The 19,968-nt window shown below is 49.0% G+C and overlaps 1 protein-coding gene across 1 annotated transcript; it reads left to right on the top strand.

Moving 5' to 3' along the window:
- Nucleotides 1-722: 722 nt before the first annotated feature.
- On the top strand, nt 723-2,601 carry FZD2 (frizzled class receptor 2; the record flags this gene model as incomplete). Its single annotated transcript, XM_008578318.1, has 1 exon — nt 723-2,601. A coding segment is annotated over one exon (1,677 nt), but the record flags the coding sequence as incomplete, so codon positions are not given.
- Nucleotides 2,602-19,968: the final 17,367 nt, after the last annotated feature.

The following is a 19,968-nucleotide window of genomic DNA, read 5'->3' as shown; positions in this document are numbered from 1 at the left end:
ACTCCTAGGGGTCTCCTGATAGGATGAAGTGAAACTTTTCCCTGGGATGCACGAAGAGTTGAGAGAAAAGTCTTTGTAAACTGTTCGTTTTTAAAAAGCCTCTTGTTTTTGTTTTTTTTAATTTTTAAAGGGTTTTTTTCACATGATTTGAAAATTGGACTGGAATAGGTGAGGTTCGGAGCGAGGGCGGGGGCAAGAATTTAAAGAGCCCCTACCCGGCAGGGCGCCTTGGCCCCCGGAAGAGGAGTGATCCAGGGGACAGTGGCCTAGGTCTGCCGCAGCTCTGGGGAATGTGTGTCTCCGGATCTCGTCGCGGCGACTCCCGAGAAATCCCGGGCTGGGCAAACAGCCCTTAATATAATAATAGCTTGTCTCTTTAAAAAGCAAAAGGAGGGGGGGAAAGTTTTGTTGGCATCTGGTTTCTGATCTCATTATGTTGTGGTCGACCAATCCAGCCCTCGGGGCTGGTCCTCGGGTTTAAATCTGATTGGCCGAGGGCACATTTGGGGATGATCCTTAGAGCTCGACGGGGCGGTTTCAAGGATCCCCTTTTTGGGGGGCTGAGAAGAGGGCGGGCGGCTAGCGGGGGCCCCTCGAAACCGACTAATTGGGATCCGAGAGGCCGAGGTGAGGGCTGGAGGAGGCACAAAGGAGTCGCTGGTTGGAGAAAGGAGGGGAAAGGGGCAGCCGAGAGGCGAGAGGAGGAGGAAGAGGAGGAGAGACCCCGCCTGCTGCTGCCGCTGCTACTGCTGCCCGCCGCCGGGCCGGCCCAGTTCCACGGAGAGAAGGGCATCTCCATCCCGGACCACGGCTTTTGCCAGCCCATCTCCATCCCGCTGTGCACGGACATCGCCTACAACCAGACCATCATGCCCAATCTTCTGGGCCATACGAACCAGGAGGACGCGGGCCTCGAGGTGCACCAGTTCTATCCGCTGGTGAAGGTGCAGTGCTCGCCCGAACTGCGCTTCTTCCTGTGCTCCATGTACGCACCCGTGTGCACGGTGCTGGAGCAGGCCATCCCGCCGTGCCGCTCCATCTGCGAGCGCGCGCGCCAGGGCTGCGAGGCGCTCATGAACAAGTTCGGTTTCCAGTGGCCCGAGCGCCTTCGCTGCGAGCACTTCCCGCGCCACGGCGCCGAGCAGATCTGCGTGGGCCAGAACCACTCCGAGGACGGAGCGCCCGCACTGCTCACCACTGCGCCGCCGCCGGGAATGCAGCCGGGCGCTGGGGGCACTCCTGGCGGCCCGGGCGGCGGCGGAGCGCCCCCGCGCTACGCTACGCTGGAGCACCCGTTCCACTGCCCGCGTGTCCTCAAGGTGCCGTCCTATCTCAGCTACAAGTTTCTTGGAGAGCGCGACTGTGCAGCGCCCTGCGAACCCGCGCGGCCCGACGGTTCTATGTTCTTCTCGCAGGAGGAGACGCGTTTCGCGCGCCTCTGGATCCTCACCTGGTCCGTGCTGTGCTGCGCCTCCACCTTCTTCACTGTCACCACGTACTTGGTGGACATGCAGCGCTTCCGGTACCCAGAGCGGCCTATCATTTTCCTGTCGGGCTGCTACACTATGGTGTCGGTGGCCTACATTGCGGGCTTCGTGCTCCAGGAGCGCGTGGTGTGCAACGAGCGCTTCTCCGAAGACGGCTACCGCACGGTGGTACAGGGCACCAAGAAGGAGGGCTGCACCATCCTCTTCATGATGCTTTACTTCTTCAGCATGGCCAGCTCCATCTGGTGGGTCATCCTGTCGCTCACCTGGTTCCTGGCCGCGGGCATGAAGTGGGGCCACGAGGCCATCGAGGCCAACTCGCAGTACTTCCACCTGGCCGCCTGGGCCGTGCCGGCCGTCAAGACCATCACTATCCTGGCCATGGGCCAGATCGACGGCGACCTGCTGAGCGGCGTGTGCTTCGTGGGCCTCAACAGCCTGGACCCGCTGCGGGGTTTCGTGCTGGCGCCGCTCTTTGTATACCTGTTCATCGGCACGTCCTTCCTCCTGGCGGGGTTCGTGTCGCTCTTCCGCATCCGCACCATCATGAAGCACGACGGCACCAAGACGGAGAAGTTGGAGCGGCTCATGGTGCGCATTGGCGTCTTCTCCGTGCTCTACACGGTGCCGGCCACCATCGTCATCGCCTGTTACTTCTACGAGCAGGCCTTCCGCGAGCACTGGGAGCGCTCGTGGGTGAGCCAGCACTGCAAGAGCCTGGCCATCCCGTGCCCAGCGCACTACACGCCGCGCATGTCGCCCGACTTCACCGTCTACATGATCAAATACCTCATGACACTCATCGTGGGCATCACGTCGGGCTTCTGGATCTGGTCGGGCAAGACGCTGCACTCGTGGAGGAAGTTCTACACGCGTCTCACCAACAGCCGGCACGGAGAGACCACCGTGTGAAAGGGGCGCCCCTGCCCCGCGTCCCCAGGCCCGGAGGTGTGCCGCGCCCTCCCGCGCCCGCGGGTTCCTGCAGACTCTTTATTTTATTTTTTTAAATAAAGAACAATCGAAACCATTTCTTTTTTTAGATCGCTTTTTAAAGAGAACTCTGCCCAACACCCCCACCAGGTTTGTAATTAAAACTGTAAATAGTCTTTGTAAATTTAATTATATATTTTCTATTTAAAAGAAAAAAAGGAAAAAAAATAATAAAAGCAGTGGGGGCGCCAGGGCTGAAGAATGGGGGGTGGGGGGAGTTGAGGGGGGTTTTCTCCTTTCTTAAGTGTCCTTTTGAAAACTGCCTGTACTCTGTGGATCGAATTTTCTGGCGATTTGGCAGGGCTGGGCCTGCTAGGAGAGGCACCCAGCCTGCGCGCTGTTTTTGTTGGCTGTGAGGAGTTGGGAGTTTGTTCCATTCAACTTCTGTAAGAGCCAAATTTACGAGCCTGCTCACTGACGCTGGGCCCGTGGAAGCTATTGGATACTTTTGAACAAGACTTGGATTCGTTTTGTTTTATTTTATTTTATTTCTCTTTCCTCCTTTTTCTCCCTCTTCACTTGTTCTGTCTCCTTCACTCGATCTTTGGAAACCTCCCAACAGAGATGAAGACGTGGAAGAAAAAAAAAAAAAAAAAAAAACCGGGGTGGTGGTGGGGAGAGGGCGGAGATCGGGGGAGGAATGGCCTCCACCCTCTGGCCCACTCCCCTGCAGGCAGGAAGATCTTTCTCCTCTTTGACTTTTCTTCTTTTCAACTCGCTGCCCCAAGCGCTTAGAGTGGGCAGAAAATGCTTTGTGAAGTGTCTTTTGAAACAACCCCCCCCACCACCACCACACACACCACCTGGAGTACTGATCCTGTCGGCCAGCATGTTTAGGGAGAGCCTTAGTCTTTGAGCATTTGTTTGCAAATTTGGGGGGTTGAGATCTCCTCACATCTCTCCCCTTTTTCTAAAGTCTGCTGTCCCCCAACTGAAAATCTCTGGCATTCAGGTTAGCAGTTTGAGGGTTGGTTTGTGTGTTATGTGTGGGTTCTTGTTGTTGGGGGTTTATTTTTTTCAAAAAGCAATAAAAATGAGTTAGGTTGGAGGGAGGGGATGGATGGGCTGGTGGGATTTTTAGTTTTCCTTTGAAAAGACTTTTAAAAAAACCTGAGGTGGGGGAAGGAGGGTATCTTTGCCTTAGAAGAAGGCGTTGGGCAAGCTCTTTGGGGCTGGGGGCTGGGGGCGGGAGTTGAGTGTTTACAGGACATTCTATATCAGAACATTGATAGAATGTTTATAACAGATGTTTCTTATCTTCCCTCTACCCCAAACAAATAAAAATCAAAACTTTTCTTAAGTTAGCTGCCTCAGAAGTAATGTGCAAAGTATCCTTGCTGGTATGAGAGTTCCAGTTTCCAGCACACACCATTTCCCTCAACTATTTGGAATATTTTAGAATTTTAATTCCAAAGGATTGATTTAAAGACAAGTATGCCACATAACTCAATTTTCACCATCTCCTGTTTCTTGATAATAGTTCAAATTAAAAGCTAATAACCATAATAATAAAGTGCATTTAATTATCTTTGAGAGATCTAGCCCTTTAATTGTATTTAACAGGGTTGTAACATTTTATTAGTTTGACCAAACTACACCTCCGCCTTCCTTCTCCTCCTTACCTACTCGGTTGGGGGTGGGGTGGAGAAGAGGCCTCCCAGCCCCAGACCTTGCTTTTTTAGCTAAATGGTTATGGGGAAGATGGTACCGTACCATCCTTTGTTGGTGTCTTTGGGACAAGGGAGAAAGTTAGAATCCCTACTTCGAAGTGTTTGTGTGTGTTAGTTTATGTTGGGGGAGGGGAACTGCAAATGTTTCGTGGTAATTGAAGTCATATGTGGGGCTTTGTTTGGCATTGTATGAAGCCTGGGGATTTCAGCAGAACCCCCCTCCCCAAATATATAATCTCCCCCCAGATCATTTGTGCCGGTGGCTAGTTAAAACTAGCTTTTTATCAAATCATGAGTGAAGTCTCGACATGAGGTTCCCTCAACTATCAAAGAAGCAGGCAGGAGGAGGTGTCACTGCTGGGTGGCTCCATTTGTTGGAAGATTCTAAAGGAACCCCACAAGGGCTGCAGGAAAGAGTTAAATTGCAAACAAATTGTCAGTGCCTCTCCTGGTTATAATGGCAAAATCCTTGAATCCGATGGGATTTTCCAGTGCCTGGGACCGAGCCCAGTGGACTGGTGGTCTCTGTTGAAGGTTTAGGGAGAGCCTCCTCCACCTCTAAGCCCCCTAGGATCTCAGCTCTGTGTGCTTTGGGTACTTTTATCCCTGGGCCCTCACACTGACAACCCGAGATGGTAGACTAGCAACAATTACCTGTTCCTTCCCTGAGTGGGTGTGGGAATTCTTTCTTCCTAGCCCCCTCCCCCACCTCAAAGTCTCCTGCCAGCGTAGGGGAAGAGGGCCTGAAAAAACTGCCAAAATAGGTTTTATGACTGGGGAGGAAGATAGATTATAAAATAATTGCCTCTTCCGGAAAGAATAGATCTTATAGATGCCCTGCCCTTCTCCAAGGCGGTAATAGCCAAGGGCCGAATTGTCTCACTGAAAGTAGTCTGGGAACCCTTCCCCACCACTCCCACTTCTTTAATGAAATTATTAGAGGAGGGGAGGCTTTAAGCTTTAGAGCACAGTGAGAGGAATTTAGGCTAGTGGGGAGAAAGGAGACCCAAAGGTAAGCCACCTGAGCTTGCTGTCACTCTACTTCCTTGTTCTGAAAACCCAGTTAACAACACGGGCTTGGAGGTCTGCTTTTGCAGATGTCTAGGTCGTCCTATAGGCAGGAAGCCATTTCTGTGCTGTTAAGTGGGTTGGTTCCCTCCCTCTGGAAGAGTGAGGCTGTGTGTTTAGTGGAGGGTCAGGACCAAGAAGGAAATCCCCTCACCTGAGGCCCCTGGGCCTGGGCAGGTCTCAGGCCCTCACCCCCATCCCACAGAGAAGCATGGCTGTGGGTTCTCCAGGTTCCAGGCATTTCTCCTTTAGGACCCTTCCCCCCTTATTGATCAGACTTCAGCTTTTCCTCCCCCCACTGCAGACTTCCCTCCTGATTTTTTTTCATTAGTTATAAACTCTTTGTCCTCTAAGAGGATTTATTTTAAAGATGACCCGTAAGGGGATCTTAACCCTTGACTTGGTGTTATCAGCACCACACTCTCCCAAGTGAGTCACGGGCTGGCCCCTTTTAAGAGGATTTTTAAAGACCAGTCCCAGAAAAGGCCACTAAAGTTTTCCAAGACAGAATTTTTGTGAACATCCTCAAAGAGTGAGGATTGGGTTTGGCTCAGTGGGACCTGGAGTTGCTGACTTCTGGATTATTTCAAAAAATTCTCCAAGAGGGTGTTGAGGCCCCTGATCTGGGCTGTATTCTGGAAGTGGGGAGATGCTGTCCTGGGTGCCATGGGGTACATGTCAGGGATCCCTGCCACTTCCTGAGGGAAGTGGTCCCTTCTGCAGTCTTGCTGCTTACTGTAGCAGGGTCCCTTCCTTCTCTAGACTCACTCTCCTCACCTCTAAATAGGTCGTAAACTTCTGGGGGCCACTGACCCTCTGAGACTTTGAAAAATCTTTGGACCTCCATCTGGAAAAAAATGGCCCAACCCACATGTAATTTTGCATGTAACTTTAGGAGGTTTCTGGAACTCTGTGCCTTCGCCCCAACCTCGTCCTGTCCCCAAACTACTTTTCCAATCCCTGGTCTAGACATTTTCTAGTCCTGATTACTAGCTATCTCCTTTCTCCTAGGGGCAGGCTTTACCTTCTGGGACTCCAACACCCCCCAGCCTCTAATCACCTCTGCTACAAAAGGGGCTCAGGAGGGAAAACCACTGGGCCTGCAAAACCAGAAGCACCCTCAAACCAGATTATTCACTCTATCCAATCCTGTCCTTCACTCAGATAACAAATCATCAAGATGCAGCAGAGTGGAATGAATGTGTAATACTTTTGTAGTTGTGGGGAAAAAGGAGACAGACAGACCATGTACAGACAGCAAGACTTTGGGACAGTATCAGCTGAGCCCCAGTGTCCTCATGTATAAAAAGGTGATAGTACCTGTCAGGCAAGTTTGTTATAAGGATGCATATATAGAGCCAGTACATAGGAGAACTCAATAAATTGTAGCATTTTTCCAATTTCTTAGGATAAAGTCCTACAAGTAGAATCACTGGATCAAAGGATATATATTTCTTTTTAAATTTTTTTTTTTTTTTTTTAAAAGATGACCGGTAAGGGGATCTTAACCCTTGACTTGGGGTTGTCAGCACCACGCTCAGCCAGTGAGCAAACCGGCCATCCCTATATAGGATCCGAACCGTGGCCTTGGTGTTATCAGCACCGCACTCTACCGAGTGAGCCACGGGCCGGCCCAAGGATATATATTTCTTTTTAAATTTTTTTTTTTTTTTAAAAAATGACCGGTAAGGGGGTCTTAACCCTTGACTTGGGGTTGTCAGCACCACGCTCAGCCAGTGAGCAAACCGGCCATCCCTATATAGGATCCGAACCCGTGGCCTTGGTGTTATCAGCACCGCACTCTACCGAGTGAGCCACGGGCCGGCCCAAGGATATATATTTCTTGAGGGCTTTTTAACCTATTGTTACTGAGAGTTTTAACAGAACAGAATGCTTTCCTGTGCTCTCAGTTCTTCTGCCTAACTCTGGGTGCCATCCCAGTGTCTAGAGGCTCCTAAGGGTGGTGGTGAGCAGTGTTTTTCTTCCTTTCTCTCCTCTGATTAGGACAGAAATGTCGCATTCGCCTGAGTGGGCAGGGCACAGATGCAGGCGGGCTCTCTGCAGCCGGCTTTGAAGCTGCCTAATTAGGGCGAGGGCTGTCACAGCTGGCTTCCCCACGCCTCCCCCGCTCTTGCCCCGTTCCCAGCCTCACAGCCTGAGCCCCTTCCCAGCTGCCTCGCCTTCCACTGCAGACTGTGGCTCCTCCAAGCCATCCACAGAGGCCCCAGGATTTGAGGCCTGGAAGAGCTAGGCAAAAGAAACTGAGAAAGGATAAGATGGGACTTAGGACATGGAACAAGCTCATAGACCATTAGGATTTTTTGTTTTGTGGTCGGCTGGCTGGTACAGGGATCCAAACCCATGACCTTGGGGTGCTATGGCTATGCTCTAACCAACTGAGCTAACCAGCCAGCCCGACAATTGGGTTTAGAGAGGACTGCCTGTGGCCCAGGACCCCTCTTCCCCAATGAAGCCTGGAGAGGAGCCAGCCTGGGCTGAGGGCTGAGCCCTGGGCTCTTTGAAAACCAAAGTTTTCTGAAGGCTCCAGCCTCCCAACCTGGCCCTTATAATTAGCCCCAATCAGAGTGTTTATGTCAGGCCCTAGCGAGGAACTGAGAGCCCCATGATTTCATTCCAAACCTGGGGGGAGAAGGGGGGGTAAAGGGATATGTGTGGGGACAAGCGAAAAAGAGGATGGGGGTAGAAACTGATGAGAAGGAGACCTGGGAGAGGGGGAGGACAGCCACCCTCTCTAGCCATCACAGGGGTCAGAGCGCTCCCAGAGTAACTGTCGCCCCAACATCCTGACCTGGGCTGGGCCTGCTGCTTTCTGGGAAGGCTCTGTGGGTGGGTGGGCTTATGCCAATCGGAAATGGCTTGGATATAATTAACCCAACTAATCACCAGCCTCAGCCCTGTGGGAGGGGAGGGCACAGCCCAGAGCCACAGCTCCCCCAGGAAGCTCCAGCCTCCCCATTCTCCTTCCTCTAACTGGAGTCCGGGATATGCCAGGCCCTGCAGCTGCTTAGGATGGTGGAGTCAGAGGATCCTCTAACTGGAGTCCGGGATATGCCAGGCCCTGCAGCTGCTTAGGATGGTGGAGTCAGAGGGTGGGCAGGGAAGGGATGTGAGATGGGAGGTTCCTTATTCTTATCTCTGGCCTCATGAGGGAATGTGACAAGAGGGAGTGTGCCTGACATGGCAGGCTGGGGGCGACCTCAGGAATTGTGGGTAGGAGGGCTGGAGAGAGAATGCTCAGCCACTGCTCCCAGGTGGCACTGGGTGTGTCCCACATTCAGTTAGTATTTCCCTCCTGTCCAGGCCTCCCAGGGAGCTCCCTGGAGTGGGATGTGGCTTTTAGGGAATTCTGTGTATTGAGTTTAGTGTCCTGAGAGGGGTGGTGGCAGGCAGAATTTTGGGTAACTCCCTTTCTTAAAATCCTACCAGGCCTCCGAGGAGCATCCAAGCTCCCTCCCTCCCTCAGCACATGAAGCTTTCCCAGATCTGGCCCTGGCTCCTGTCTCTCCAGTCTCACTTTCCACTGCTCTTCCCTACATTCCTGTGCTCCACCCTCGGAACTCAGGTTCTCAGACGAGCCATGCCCCATGGCTTTGCACATGCCGTTCCTGTGACCCAAATGCCTTTCCCTTCCTCCAGCCTGGATATTAACTACCAGTGCCTCAGAACTTACCTCGGGTCAGGTGGCCCCTCTGCAGACAGCCATACCCCTGTCCCATCCTCTGACACCCTCTATCCCCAGAACTGGGTTCTCACTTGTCACAACAGATCACATTTTTATTAGTTTCTTGTCTCTTTTCTTGAGGGTGACCTCCTTGAGGAGAGTCTGGGGTGTCTTTTATTTCTGTATCTCAGAACCTAGCAAGATGCCCAAGATCACAGGCTCTGGAGCCAGGCTACCTGGGCTTGAATCCTGCCTCAGCCTCTTGCCAGCTGCTGACCTTGAGCAAGTTAATTAACGTCTTTGTGCATCATCTGTAAATGTGGAGAGTAACTGTACTTTACCTTGCAACTGGTGTGCGAATTAAACAGACTAATTCAAATAAAGTGTTTGAAACAGTACCTGGCACATAGTAAGCACTTGATAAATGCTAGTTAAGCTTATTCATTCATGTGTTGGCTCAGTGAGTGCATATTTATTTAGTACTTACCATGAGTCAGGCACTTGCTAACCTCATATGCCACATGGAGCTTACTATCTAGTTTGTTGAATAAATGAGTGGATAAGTATTCATGTGGTCCTTGTGGATTTGTTATATGTCTTTTACTTTTTTTTTTTTTTAGTGGCTGGCCAGTAGGGGGATCCAAACCCGTGACCTTGGTGTTGTAAGGCTGTGCTCTAACCAACTGAGCTAACCGGCCAGCCTTGTTGTATATTTTTAAACAAGCTCATCTAAGTGTTTGAGAATGTGTCCAGCCCAAATATGGAATCATGATATATCTGTCTGGGTAGTGTAGAACAAACAATGAAATTGGGGACAATCCTTTATAAACCTGACATAGGTAACGGTGTTTGGACCATGTGGAAAAGCCTGCCCAGGACAGACAGTCCTGGAAACCTCCTGCCCAATCTTCACTGATAAAGAGAAGATTTTTTTTTTTAAGTTTTCTCTACAAGGTAGAATAATTACTTTCATACAGATATACAATAAACATGTCAAAATTTTCATTTAACTCATTAGTTAATGAAAGAACCAGTAAGATGTAACAACCAGTTCAAAGGAAAATCTAAAGAGCAGAAACATATCTAAGCCATTAAGAATGTCAAAATAAATCTGCTTAATAGATGCAAAACTGGGCAATATCCACTGGGCAATGATCAATTGCATCTCCACCTGTCAATTTGCATTTCTATGGACAAAAATCATTTCCATTAATATCAAATAGCTCAAGGACAATAAAACTCAGAGATAACATGCAAGGACATGCATGTAATCTTACTAGCCTTTTCAAAGTCTCTCACAATTTTCTTTTTTTTTTTTTCCCTAGGGGATCTTAACCCTTGGCTTGGTGTTGTCAGCACCACGCTCAGCCAGCGAATGAACCGGCTATCCCTATATGGGATCCGAACCCATGGCCTTGGTGTTATCAGCACCGCACTCTACCGAGTAAGCCATAGGCCAGCCCTCTCACAATTTTCTTTTTTTTTTTTTCTCTAGGGGATCTTAACCCTTGGCTTGGGGTTGTCAGCACCACGCTCAGCCAGCGAATGAACCGGCTATCCCTATATGGGATCCGAACCCATGGCCTTGGTGTTATCAGCACCGCACTCTACCGAGTAAGCCATAGGCCAGCCCTCTCACAATTTTCTTTGACCAGAAGCTCTGAACTCAGATATCTCAAGATGATAAGTGCCACTCACCCCTTTCAGTCAAAGAGATTTAGTTCCAGTAGGAAACCCAGAACCATCCAGAGAAAGCTGGAAATCCCCCAGCCATCCCCAAGCTGGCACAGACTTTGTCCACCTATTCATCTCCACCCCTAGCTCTCTGGCTCCTGTCTTCCTTGCCTTCCTCTTTCCCACCCTGCCATTGACATCCCCTCTACCTGTGGAGCCAACATATTAACCCCTCTACCTGGTAGCCACCATTTATTGAATATTTTCTGTGTGCCAGACCCTATATATTCATAATATCATTTAATGTTCAAAATAACTATGAAATGAGTGCTGTCTATACCTCAAATTACAACATATTGAAATAACCAAAGTTCATGGAAACCACTGTTCCAAGGGCATCAAACTAGCCAGAGCAGAGCAAAGGCTGTCAAACTCTTAACCACAATACCAGAAATAGCAAATGCAGTTATTTCTCACGCCAACTATAATTAATTGGGTGGCTATCTGAGAGTATTGTGTTAAGATGGATTCTGAGGCATCCTCTTGGTTTAGTGGGAGATAGTGCTGGGATCCACTAGTCATGTCTGCCACAGTCACAGAACTGAAGAATGCCAGGTATTGGTGAGGCTGCCCTCATGCTATACTGCTAAACCGTCTCCTGCATCATCTCCTGAACATTTTTTTTTTTTTTTTGACATGACTGATGGCCACTTCTGCCTTTAAGGCCTGAGCCTTCAGTATCTGGATCATAATGCCAGTTTTCTAGGTGTTTGCTACTCAAAGTGTGATTCCAACTGCCTTCTGTCTGCCATGCCCCGCCCTTCCAACAGTGCCATCTCCTTGGAGCTTGTTAGAAAAACAGAATGTAGAGCTGGCTGGTTAGTTCAGTTGGTTAGAGTGGAGCCCAAGATCATGGGTTCGGATATCCTTACTGGCCAGCTGCCAAAAAAACCCCAGGATCTTGGGTCAGAAGCTGGATTTTAACAAGATTCCTAGGGGATTTGTTTGCACATTCAAGTGTGAGGAGCACTGGTCTACAGGGCCTCTTTTCTCAACTGCACCTACCCCCACCTCAGCACCCAGAATCATCTCCTACCAGGAAGGTGCTGGCTCAGACCCAGGTCTAAAAGTTCCCAAAAGACCCTAACACTTAACCCAGAAGAACCATGTGCATTTATGGACTATTTCAATTAAGGCATGAAGATTTTAAGACGTCCTCACCTACACTGGAAAAACCTTGCAGAATTCTCTGGCTTTTCCCGCTATGGGTGTGAGGGCTTGTGAGTTTTCTGGCCACACCTCTACAGCTCAGCACTGTATCCTTTCCAGTTTCTGGAGAGTGCAATGTCTCCCTGGGGCTTCAAGAATCAAGCCCATGGGCCGGCCTGGTGGTGCACTGGAGAGTGTGCCGCTTGGGAGCGCGGTGGCACTCCTGCTGAGGGTTTGGATCCCATGTGGAGACTGGTTCCTGCTCACTGGCTGAGCGCGGTGCAGGCACAACACCGAGGGTTGCGATCCCGTTACCGGTCAGTAAAAAAGACAAAAAAAAAGGAAAAAAAAAAAAAAAGAATCAAGCCCGAACTTTCCACCCTAGCCTTAGAGACCTTTGCCCCTTCTCATAGGGGCTCAGGGAATTGGGGTGGAGTTGGACAGCCCAGAGACATAGAGGAGAAATAGTTGCTGAATCAGAATAGTTGCTGAATGAATTCAATCATCAGTTTGACCAGTGTTTGCTGAGAATGATTCTGTGCCAAGCACTTGAGATATGGCAATAAATAGAGCATGGCCCCTGCTCTTGAGGAAAATGGACATCTAAACACATCATTGTAATATCGTGTGATACAAAAGACAGGCACTGGGGTTGTCAGGAAAAAGAGGGGCATTCCACAGAGGGAACAACATGGGCAAGGCCATGGAAAAATGGAAGAACATGGCATGATCAGGGAAGGGCGAGAAGGAGAGTGTGCCTGGGACAGTGAGTGCAGAGAAGAGTGTGGCAGGGTTGAGAGTGAGGATTTGGGCTGATCCCCAGCAAAATTTAAGTCTCACACTGGCTTCCTTGGCCCTGCAGCACAGGCCTGAGCCACCCTTGCCTGTTCTCAAGCCCAGATCTCATTTCTTCTTTTTAGCAGCTGCCTGGTACAGATATCCGAACCCATGACTTTGGGGTTGTTATTAGGCTGTGCTCTAACCAAATGAGCTAACTGGCCAGGCTTCTAGGTCTCCTTTCTACACTGACTTGAGCCAGTGAGAACCAGGAGACATTTACACACGTACGGACACAGACACACACAGACACACAGACACACACACACACACACACACACACACACACACACACACACCAGGTTTTGGACATATGTCCTCTTTCCCAGTCAGTGACTGATTCCATCCCTACCAACACCCTCTGTTCACACCAGTAGGAGGAGGAATGGTCAGTGAATTAACTTCCTAGGAAAGAACTCTAGGGCAGTACTTAGGTCCTCCTGACCTGAGACATGGCTAGAGATGGGCAGGCTTGACTGCCCTTATGTACCAGATCTGTGTGACTGTGCCTGCATGTGTGTATATGGATGTATATGTATGAGAGTATATGTGCATACCTCTGGGGAAGGGAATGAAATGGTTGCCTCTAAGTCTCAGGAGATGCTATCCTAATTCCTTTTCATGGAGGAATAAGCTTCCATTAACACAACTCTGGTATTTATATGGAAACTTCTTTATGGGGGACAAGAAGTGAGGTGACTTTAATACACAACTTCAAATTTGACGCTCCTCCTGTTGAGCAGTGGTGTCTATGTCTCCTTGCCTTGAATCTGGACTACTATAGCCAATTGAATATGGTGGAAGTTGATGGATCTTGGATGTGAGCTGCACCATTTTCCACACACTGAGCACCAAATAGCCGTCAGCCTTTCCCTTATGAGAAACCTTGTGGTTTCTGAGAAATAGAAACTCCTTTACTTCCACATGGGTGCAACCTTCCACTTGATTGCATCAGCCAGCCTTAGCTTCCACACCAGCACCAAACCCCTTCCTGATTACATCAGCCTTCCCTACAGCCTATATAAGCCCTCCCACCCCGATGCTAGCTGCTACTCTCCATTTTGAGTGCAGCCCAGCAGATTCTTTTCCTTTAATAAAGCCTGATCGGTACCCAGCATTTGGGCTCACTTTCTTTCATTTTCGTACCAAAACCCGAGAAGGGCCCTGGCTGGGACCTTCAGATGATCCCCTCTCTTAGGTTGATTGGCCCCCCTGGCTGCCCTTCCCAGACTTGCCAAACCGGGTACCTCTGGAACTCTCCTTTTGCCACTTCAGACATCCACCATCAGCCTCAATTCAGGGTGAGTCAGTGGGTCTGTCCTACTTCTATGGGTTCTCCAACTACTTTCTACGACTACTGTCTACTTCCCAAAGACCAGGCGCCTGGCTGGGGGAACCCGTAGCTATTGGAGGGTGCTCCTCTAGCCAGTTGGTGGCTCCTCTCTAGAAAAGAAGGTGCACACCAATGAGGATGCTGTTTGGTGTTACCCTTCTTCTACTGGGACTGATCACCTCCTTTCTCACCCTCTAAATGGGATCCTCACAATCCAAACCTCCATGTTCTGTGCCTCTGGGCTGTCTCCTGGATGATTTACAATCTCTCAGCTTCCAGGGAGACCTTGTTGTCACTCTTCTTCTACTAGGATTACTAGTTCCCTTTCTCACCTTCTACATGGGATCCTCATGATACAAACTGCCAAACTCTACGCCCCTAGGCTGTCTCCTGGCCGATTTACAACCTCTTGGCCTCCAGGGAGACATTAAACCCAAATGCCTCATTTTCTACTGCAATCAAGTTTGGCTTAAGTACAAACTAGACAATGGATCCCAGTGGTCAGAAAATGGCACTTTTGATTTGGATACTCTTAGAGATTTAGACAACTTTTATCACTGAAGCAGCAAAGATGAAGAGATTCTTTATGTTCAAGCCTTCTTCTATCTCTGATTGCATCCTTCTCTCTGTCAAAACTGTCCTACATCTCAAATTCTCCTAGCTCATGTCCAACCTCCCCTTCCAGACTCAGATCAATCTTTTGATCCATCAGACCACTCTGCTCCCTGACCACCTCCTTACACTCCAGATCCTCCACCAGCCCCTTCACCTTTTCCCTCTCTTCCCATACCTGGTCTTGAGATGCTCATCCTCAGCCACCCAACCCTTCTCCTTATTCCCCTTTGTCAGGTGACAACCCCGCCTCAGCTCCAGCTCCTTTATACCCCCTTCATGAAGTGGCTGGGATAGAGGGAATCATCTGGGTCCATATCCCCTTTTCTCTTTCCAATCTGTCCCAAATCGAAAAAGGACTATGATCTTTCCAGTCCGACCCAGACACATATCTTAAGAAACTCAGATATCTCACCCAGTCTTATGATCTCACCTGGCATGATATTTTTATGATTTTCACTACTACTTTGTCTCCCAAGGACAGGGAGCAGGTCTGGATAATGGCCCAACAACAGGAAGATGAGGTACATGCTCAAAATAATAGGCAGCCTATGGGAGCCGTTGCCATCCCTCACATGGACCCAAATTGGGACTACCAAGCCGGCCACAGGGACTGGGATCTCTGGGATAATATGATCACACAGCTACTTCGTGGCCTCCAAAAGGCTACTCACAAGTCAGTCAATTATGACAAGCTTAGAAAAATTACACAGAGATCCACCGAAAATCCCAATGAGTTCCTAACCCACTTATCTGAGGCTTTACATAACTACACATACAGACCCAAACTCCCCTCCAGGCATGGCCCTCTTACACTTTCATTTCTTTACCTGATACTCAAAAAAACTAAAAAAAACTTGAGGATGGTCCAAATACAACCCAACGAGACCTCCTCAATGCAGCTAGAAAGGTTTTTAACAACAGGGAGGAGGAGGAGAAGAAGGATCGATACAAAAGAGATCAGGCCAAATACCAACTCCTGGCTAATGCCATCCGAGGCTCACATACCCCTTAGCCAGTTGCCTCTAGGGGCAAGCCACCAGGGAACTGCTTCAAATGTAGTCATCTGGGCCACTGGGCATGGGTCTGTCCTAATCCCAGGCCCTATCCCCTGCCCTGTCATCACTGCAAACAGCCAGGTCACTGGGAGGTTGTCCCTAACCCACAACCTTTAGCTCCATGGTCATCCCTACTAGAGCTCCTTGGCTTTGCCTAGGAGGAAGACTGATGATGCCCAGGGCCCAAGGCCCCCATGGAGATCACTACAGGTGAACCCAGGGTAACTCTCCTCATAGCAGGTAAGCTGATCTCTTTTGTCATTGATACGGGGGCCACTTACTCTACCCTTCCTGAATATGCAGGACCAACAACCCCTTCCTCTATTACAATAGTAGGGGTCACAGGATTAGAATACCGTGCATGGATCACTCAACCCCTTTCCTACACCCTACATCACACCAAATTCACACAGAAATTTTTTTTTTTTTGGTCTTTTTTCGTGTCTGGCAACGGATCGCAACCCTCAGTGTCACGCCCGTACCGGACCGGGACCGGCAACGGGATCGCAACCCTCGGTGTTGCGCCCACACCTCGCTCAGCCAGTGAGTGGGAACCAGTCTGTATGTGGGATCCGAACCCTCGGCGAGAGCGCTGCCACGCTCCCAAGTGGCGCACTAGTAGTGCGCCACTGGGCCGGCCCAAAATTTTTTTTTTAAAGATAACCAGTAAGGGGATCTTAACCCTCGACTTGGTGTTGTCAGCACCACACCCAATCATTTCTAACCCCTATAGTTTTCTATCCACAATCCCAACAACAACACGTTTCTTCTCTGAACTTGACCTCAAAGATGCCTTTTTTTCTATTCCCTTACACCCTTTCTGTCAAAACCTGTTTGCCTTCACTTGGACTGATCCTGATATGCATCATTCCCAACAACTCCCCTGGACAGTACTACCTCAGGAGTTTCGGGATAGTCCCCACTTCTTCAGCCAGGCCTTCGCTCAAGACTTATTTGAACTTCCTCCAACCTCTAGCACTTTAGTACAATATGTGGATGACCTCCTCCTTTGTAGCCCTTCCTAGGAGGATTCATAGGCCCACACTGTTGCTCTCCTTAGTTTCCTGGCCTCCAGGGGATATTGAGTGTCCCCTAGCAAGGCCCAAATTTCTTCTCCTTCAGTCACCTATTTGGGAGTCCACCTCACCACCAACACCAGAGAAATAACGGTGGATTGCAAGAGTCTAATTTCTGAACTCCCTACTCCTACTACAAAGGTTGAAATTCTCTCTTTCCTGGGGCTTGCAGGATATCTCCATGTGTGGATTCCCAACTTTGGTGTGTTAGCAAAACCACTTTATGAGGCAGCCAAAGGGGATCCTGCCAAAAACCACTTTATGAGGCTTGGTGTGTTAGCAAAACCACTTTATGAGGCAGCCAAAGGGGATCCTGCCATTTCCTTAGATCCCACAAAGCCCATTCATTCTCCCTTCCAGAGGTTAAAAGCCGCTCTCCTTGCAGCCCCAGCTCTATCCCTCCGAAACCTATCTCATACTTTTATCCTATACATCACTGTCACTGAAACCCAAGGATTGGGGTTTTGGGACAAGAGGCGGGAGATATCTTCTTCCCTGTTGCATATCTTTCAAACAATTTGACACCACAGCTAGAGGATGGGCTCCCTGTTTATGGGCTTAGGCGGCACCTGCCCTTTTAGCACAAGAAAGCTCCAAACTGACCTTCGGACAACAAGTAACTATTTGTTCTCCCCGTCATTTTCAAGATCTTCTCAGCCATAAGGCCATGTTGACTCTCTCCCCCTCTTGCTTACAACTTATTCACCTTACTTTCATTGAGAATTCCCAGTTCTCCTTTAAACCTTGCCCTCCCTTAAATCCAGCCACTCTCATCTTAAAACACTCACGACCCTTAGAACATAATTGCATGGAGGCTTTAGACCTCTTTCTCAATTCCTTTCCACACATTTCCCCACACCCTATCACACGGCCTAACCTACACCGGCCCCATTTATTGGGCAAGGTAGAAAAGGCCAATCACCTCATAAAATCACACCTCACAAAACTGTCCATGGAACTTCACCTCCCTTGGACACAACTCCTCCCTTTACTGCTCACTCACCTATGAGCTGCCCCCCACAAACCCACTGGCCTCAGCCCCTTCACTCATGTATGGCAGACCCTTCACCTTCACATCTCTCCCTTCCAGCCTATCACCTTTGGGCCAGTATCTCCCTACTCTTTCGCTCATTAGGGATCTTTTTTGGGAACAGGCCAACCTTCTATTACCTCATCCTTTCCCCACTACTTCCTCAGACTTTAAACTGAGCCTGGGACAGCAAGTGTATATTAAAACCCAAATCTCAAAGCCCCTCTCACCATGTTGGGAAGGGCCTTATATAGTACTTCTCACCACGCCCATGGCAGTAAAGGTACTAGGAAAGTCCCCTTGGTATCACTTATCCTTGGTAAAACTAGCGCCTTGGACTTTACCCAAAGAATCTGTTTACACCAAGCCAGAGGTGTCCCTACGCCCAACCCCCAACCCAAAATCTCCTTACACTTCATCCATTTTAGGACCCACAAAACTGAAAATCTCCAGGACCTCCACTCTTCCCCCAATTCCAGAAGAAAAATAATCTTTCCCCTGGAGATCATCTTCTCACTTTTACAGGCCTGCTTCACATCGCTCACACAAGAGCTGCTCCAAGACTAATCCTGACCTGCTATCATGGGTTTGCCATCATGGGACATGATAAGTATATGCCACCCCATGTCCCTAACCTCTATTATACTACTTGTTCTAGTACTTGCTACAGGATTGGCGGCAGCTTCCCCAAAGGATTGTAACGATAGAGAGAGATTTCTCCTGGCACTCTTTTACCTCCTATCAGTAGGCTGCTTCTTAGCAATTTCATTGTGGCAATGTGCCTTTTAAATTAACCTCTTTTGCCCCACTTTCCAAACGCTTCAAGGACTGATCCTTCTCTTTGGTCCCTGCCTCTTTGGGTGACTTTCTAATTTCTTACAGGAGCAGATGCAGGCTTTCACCAACCAAAAGATCACTGAATTGTTCCTGGCAGAAGGATATCATCAGTCCCTGAGAACCGCCAACCCTTCTCCAGAGGAATACAGCCTCCCCACATGAAACCAATACCCCGCCACCTAATTGTTTTATTTTATTTTTTTCATATCTTTGCCCATCTCCAACAGGAAGTAGCTTCAGAAGAATGAGACCTTTGCTCCTTTTCCCTTCTCCCTATGCTTAAAAGGCAGGAATGGTGGACCTTGGATGTGACTTGCGCCATTTTCCACACACTGAACACCAAATGGCCACCAGCCTTTCCCTTACGAGAAACTTCGTGGTTTCTGAGAAATACAAACTCCTCTACTTCCGCATGGGTGCAACCTTCCACCTGATTGCATCAGCCAGCCTTATCTTCCACACCAGCACCAAACCCCTTCCTGATGACATCAGCCTTCTCTACAGCCTATATAAGCCCTCCTACCCCGATGCCTGCTGCTGTTCTCCATTTTGAGTGCAGCCCAGCAGATTCTTTTCCTCTAATAAAGCTTGATCGGTACCCAGCGTTTCGGCTCACTTTCTTTCAGAAGTGACACTATGTGACATCTAAGTCTGGGTCATGAAAGCCCATGCAGACACAATCTTGTTCCTTATAACCCTTCCCCTTCAAGCTGCCTGAGCTGCCATGTAAGATGTCAGACTACCCTGAGGCCGCCATGCTAGAGAGGTCGCATGTAGGTGCTCTGCTTAATAGCTCTAGCTGGGTCCAGCCTTTTAGCCATCCCCACTAACACACCAGACATGTGGGTGAAACCATCTTGAACCCTCCATACCAGCCCACCACCAGCTGAATATCATTGAGTATCCTCATCGACACCATGTGGAACAGAAGAATCACCCAGCCAAGTCCTGCACAAATTTCTGACCCATAAAATTGTGAGATATAATAAAATGATTACTGTTTTAAGCTAATAAGTTTTGGGGTACTTTGCTATGCAGGAATAGGTAACTGAAACAAATGGTAATAAAAATTATTAAGTTCAGGTATCTGGCACAGTTCTAAATGTTTGACATGTATTAACTCATTTATTCCTTAGAAGAGGATGTAGAAACCGGAGCAGTTAAGTAATTTTTTCAAGAGAGCAGCTTATAAGTGTGATCACTTGGAAGTTGGACCCAGGCAGTCTGATGCCAGAGTCATGCTCTTAACCCCTCCTTTGTGCTGAGTCAGGATCAGACCCCAAGTTTGTTGACTATTAGTCTGTGCATAAAACAGAACATTCTTCTATCTCAACAGCCCCTTCCTTCTAGGCCACTATACCTGCGTCATATCCCAGGGTCACCATACCAAAAATCTTGGTTTTAA

Source organism: Galeopterus variegatus, unplaced genomic scaffold (assembly GCF_000696425.1).
Source record: "Galeopterus variegatus unplaced genomic scaffold, G_variegatus-3.0.2 Scaffold1660, whole genome shotgun sequence".
NCBI lineage: Eukaryota > Metazoa > Chordata > Mammalia > Dermoptera > Cynocephalidae > Galeopterus > Galeopterus variegatus.
The sequence above is the reverse complement of the archived record's forward strand: the minus strand, read 5'-3'. Positions and strand labels throughout refer to the sequence as shown.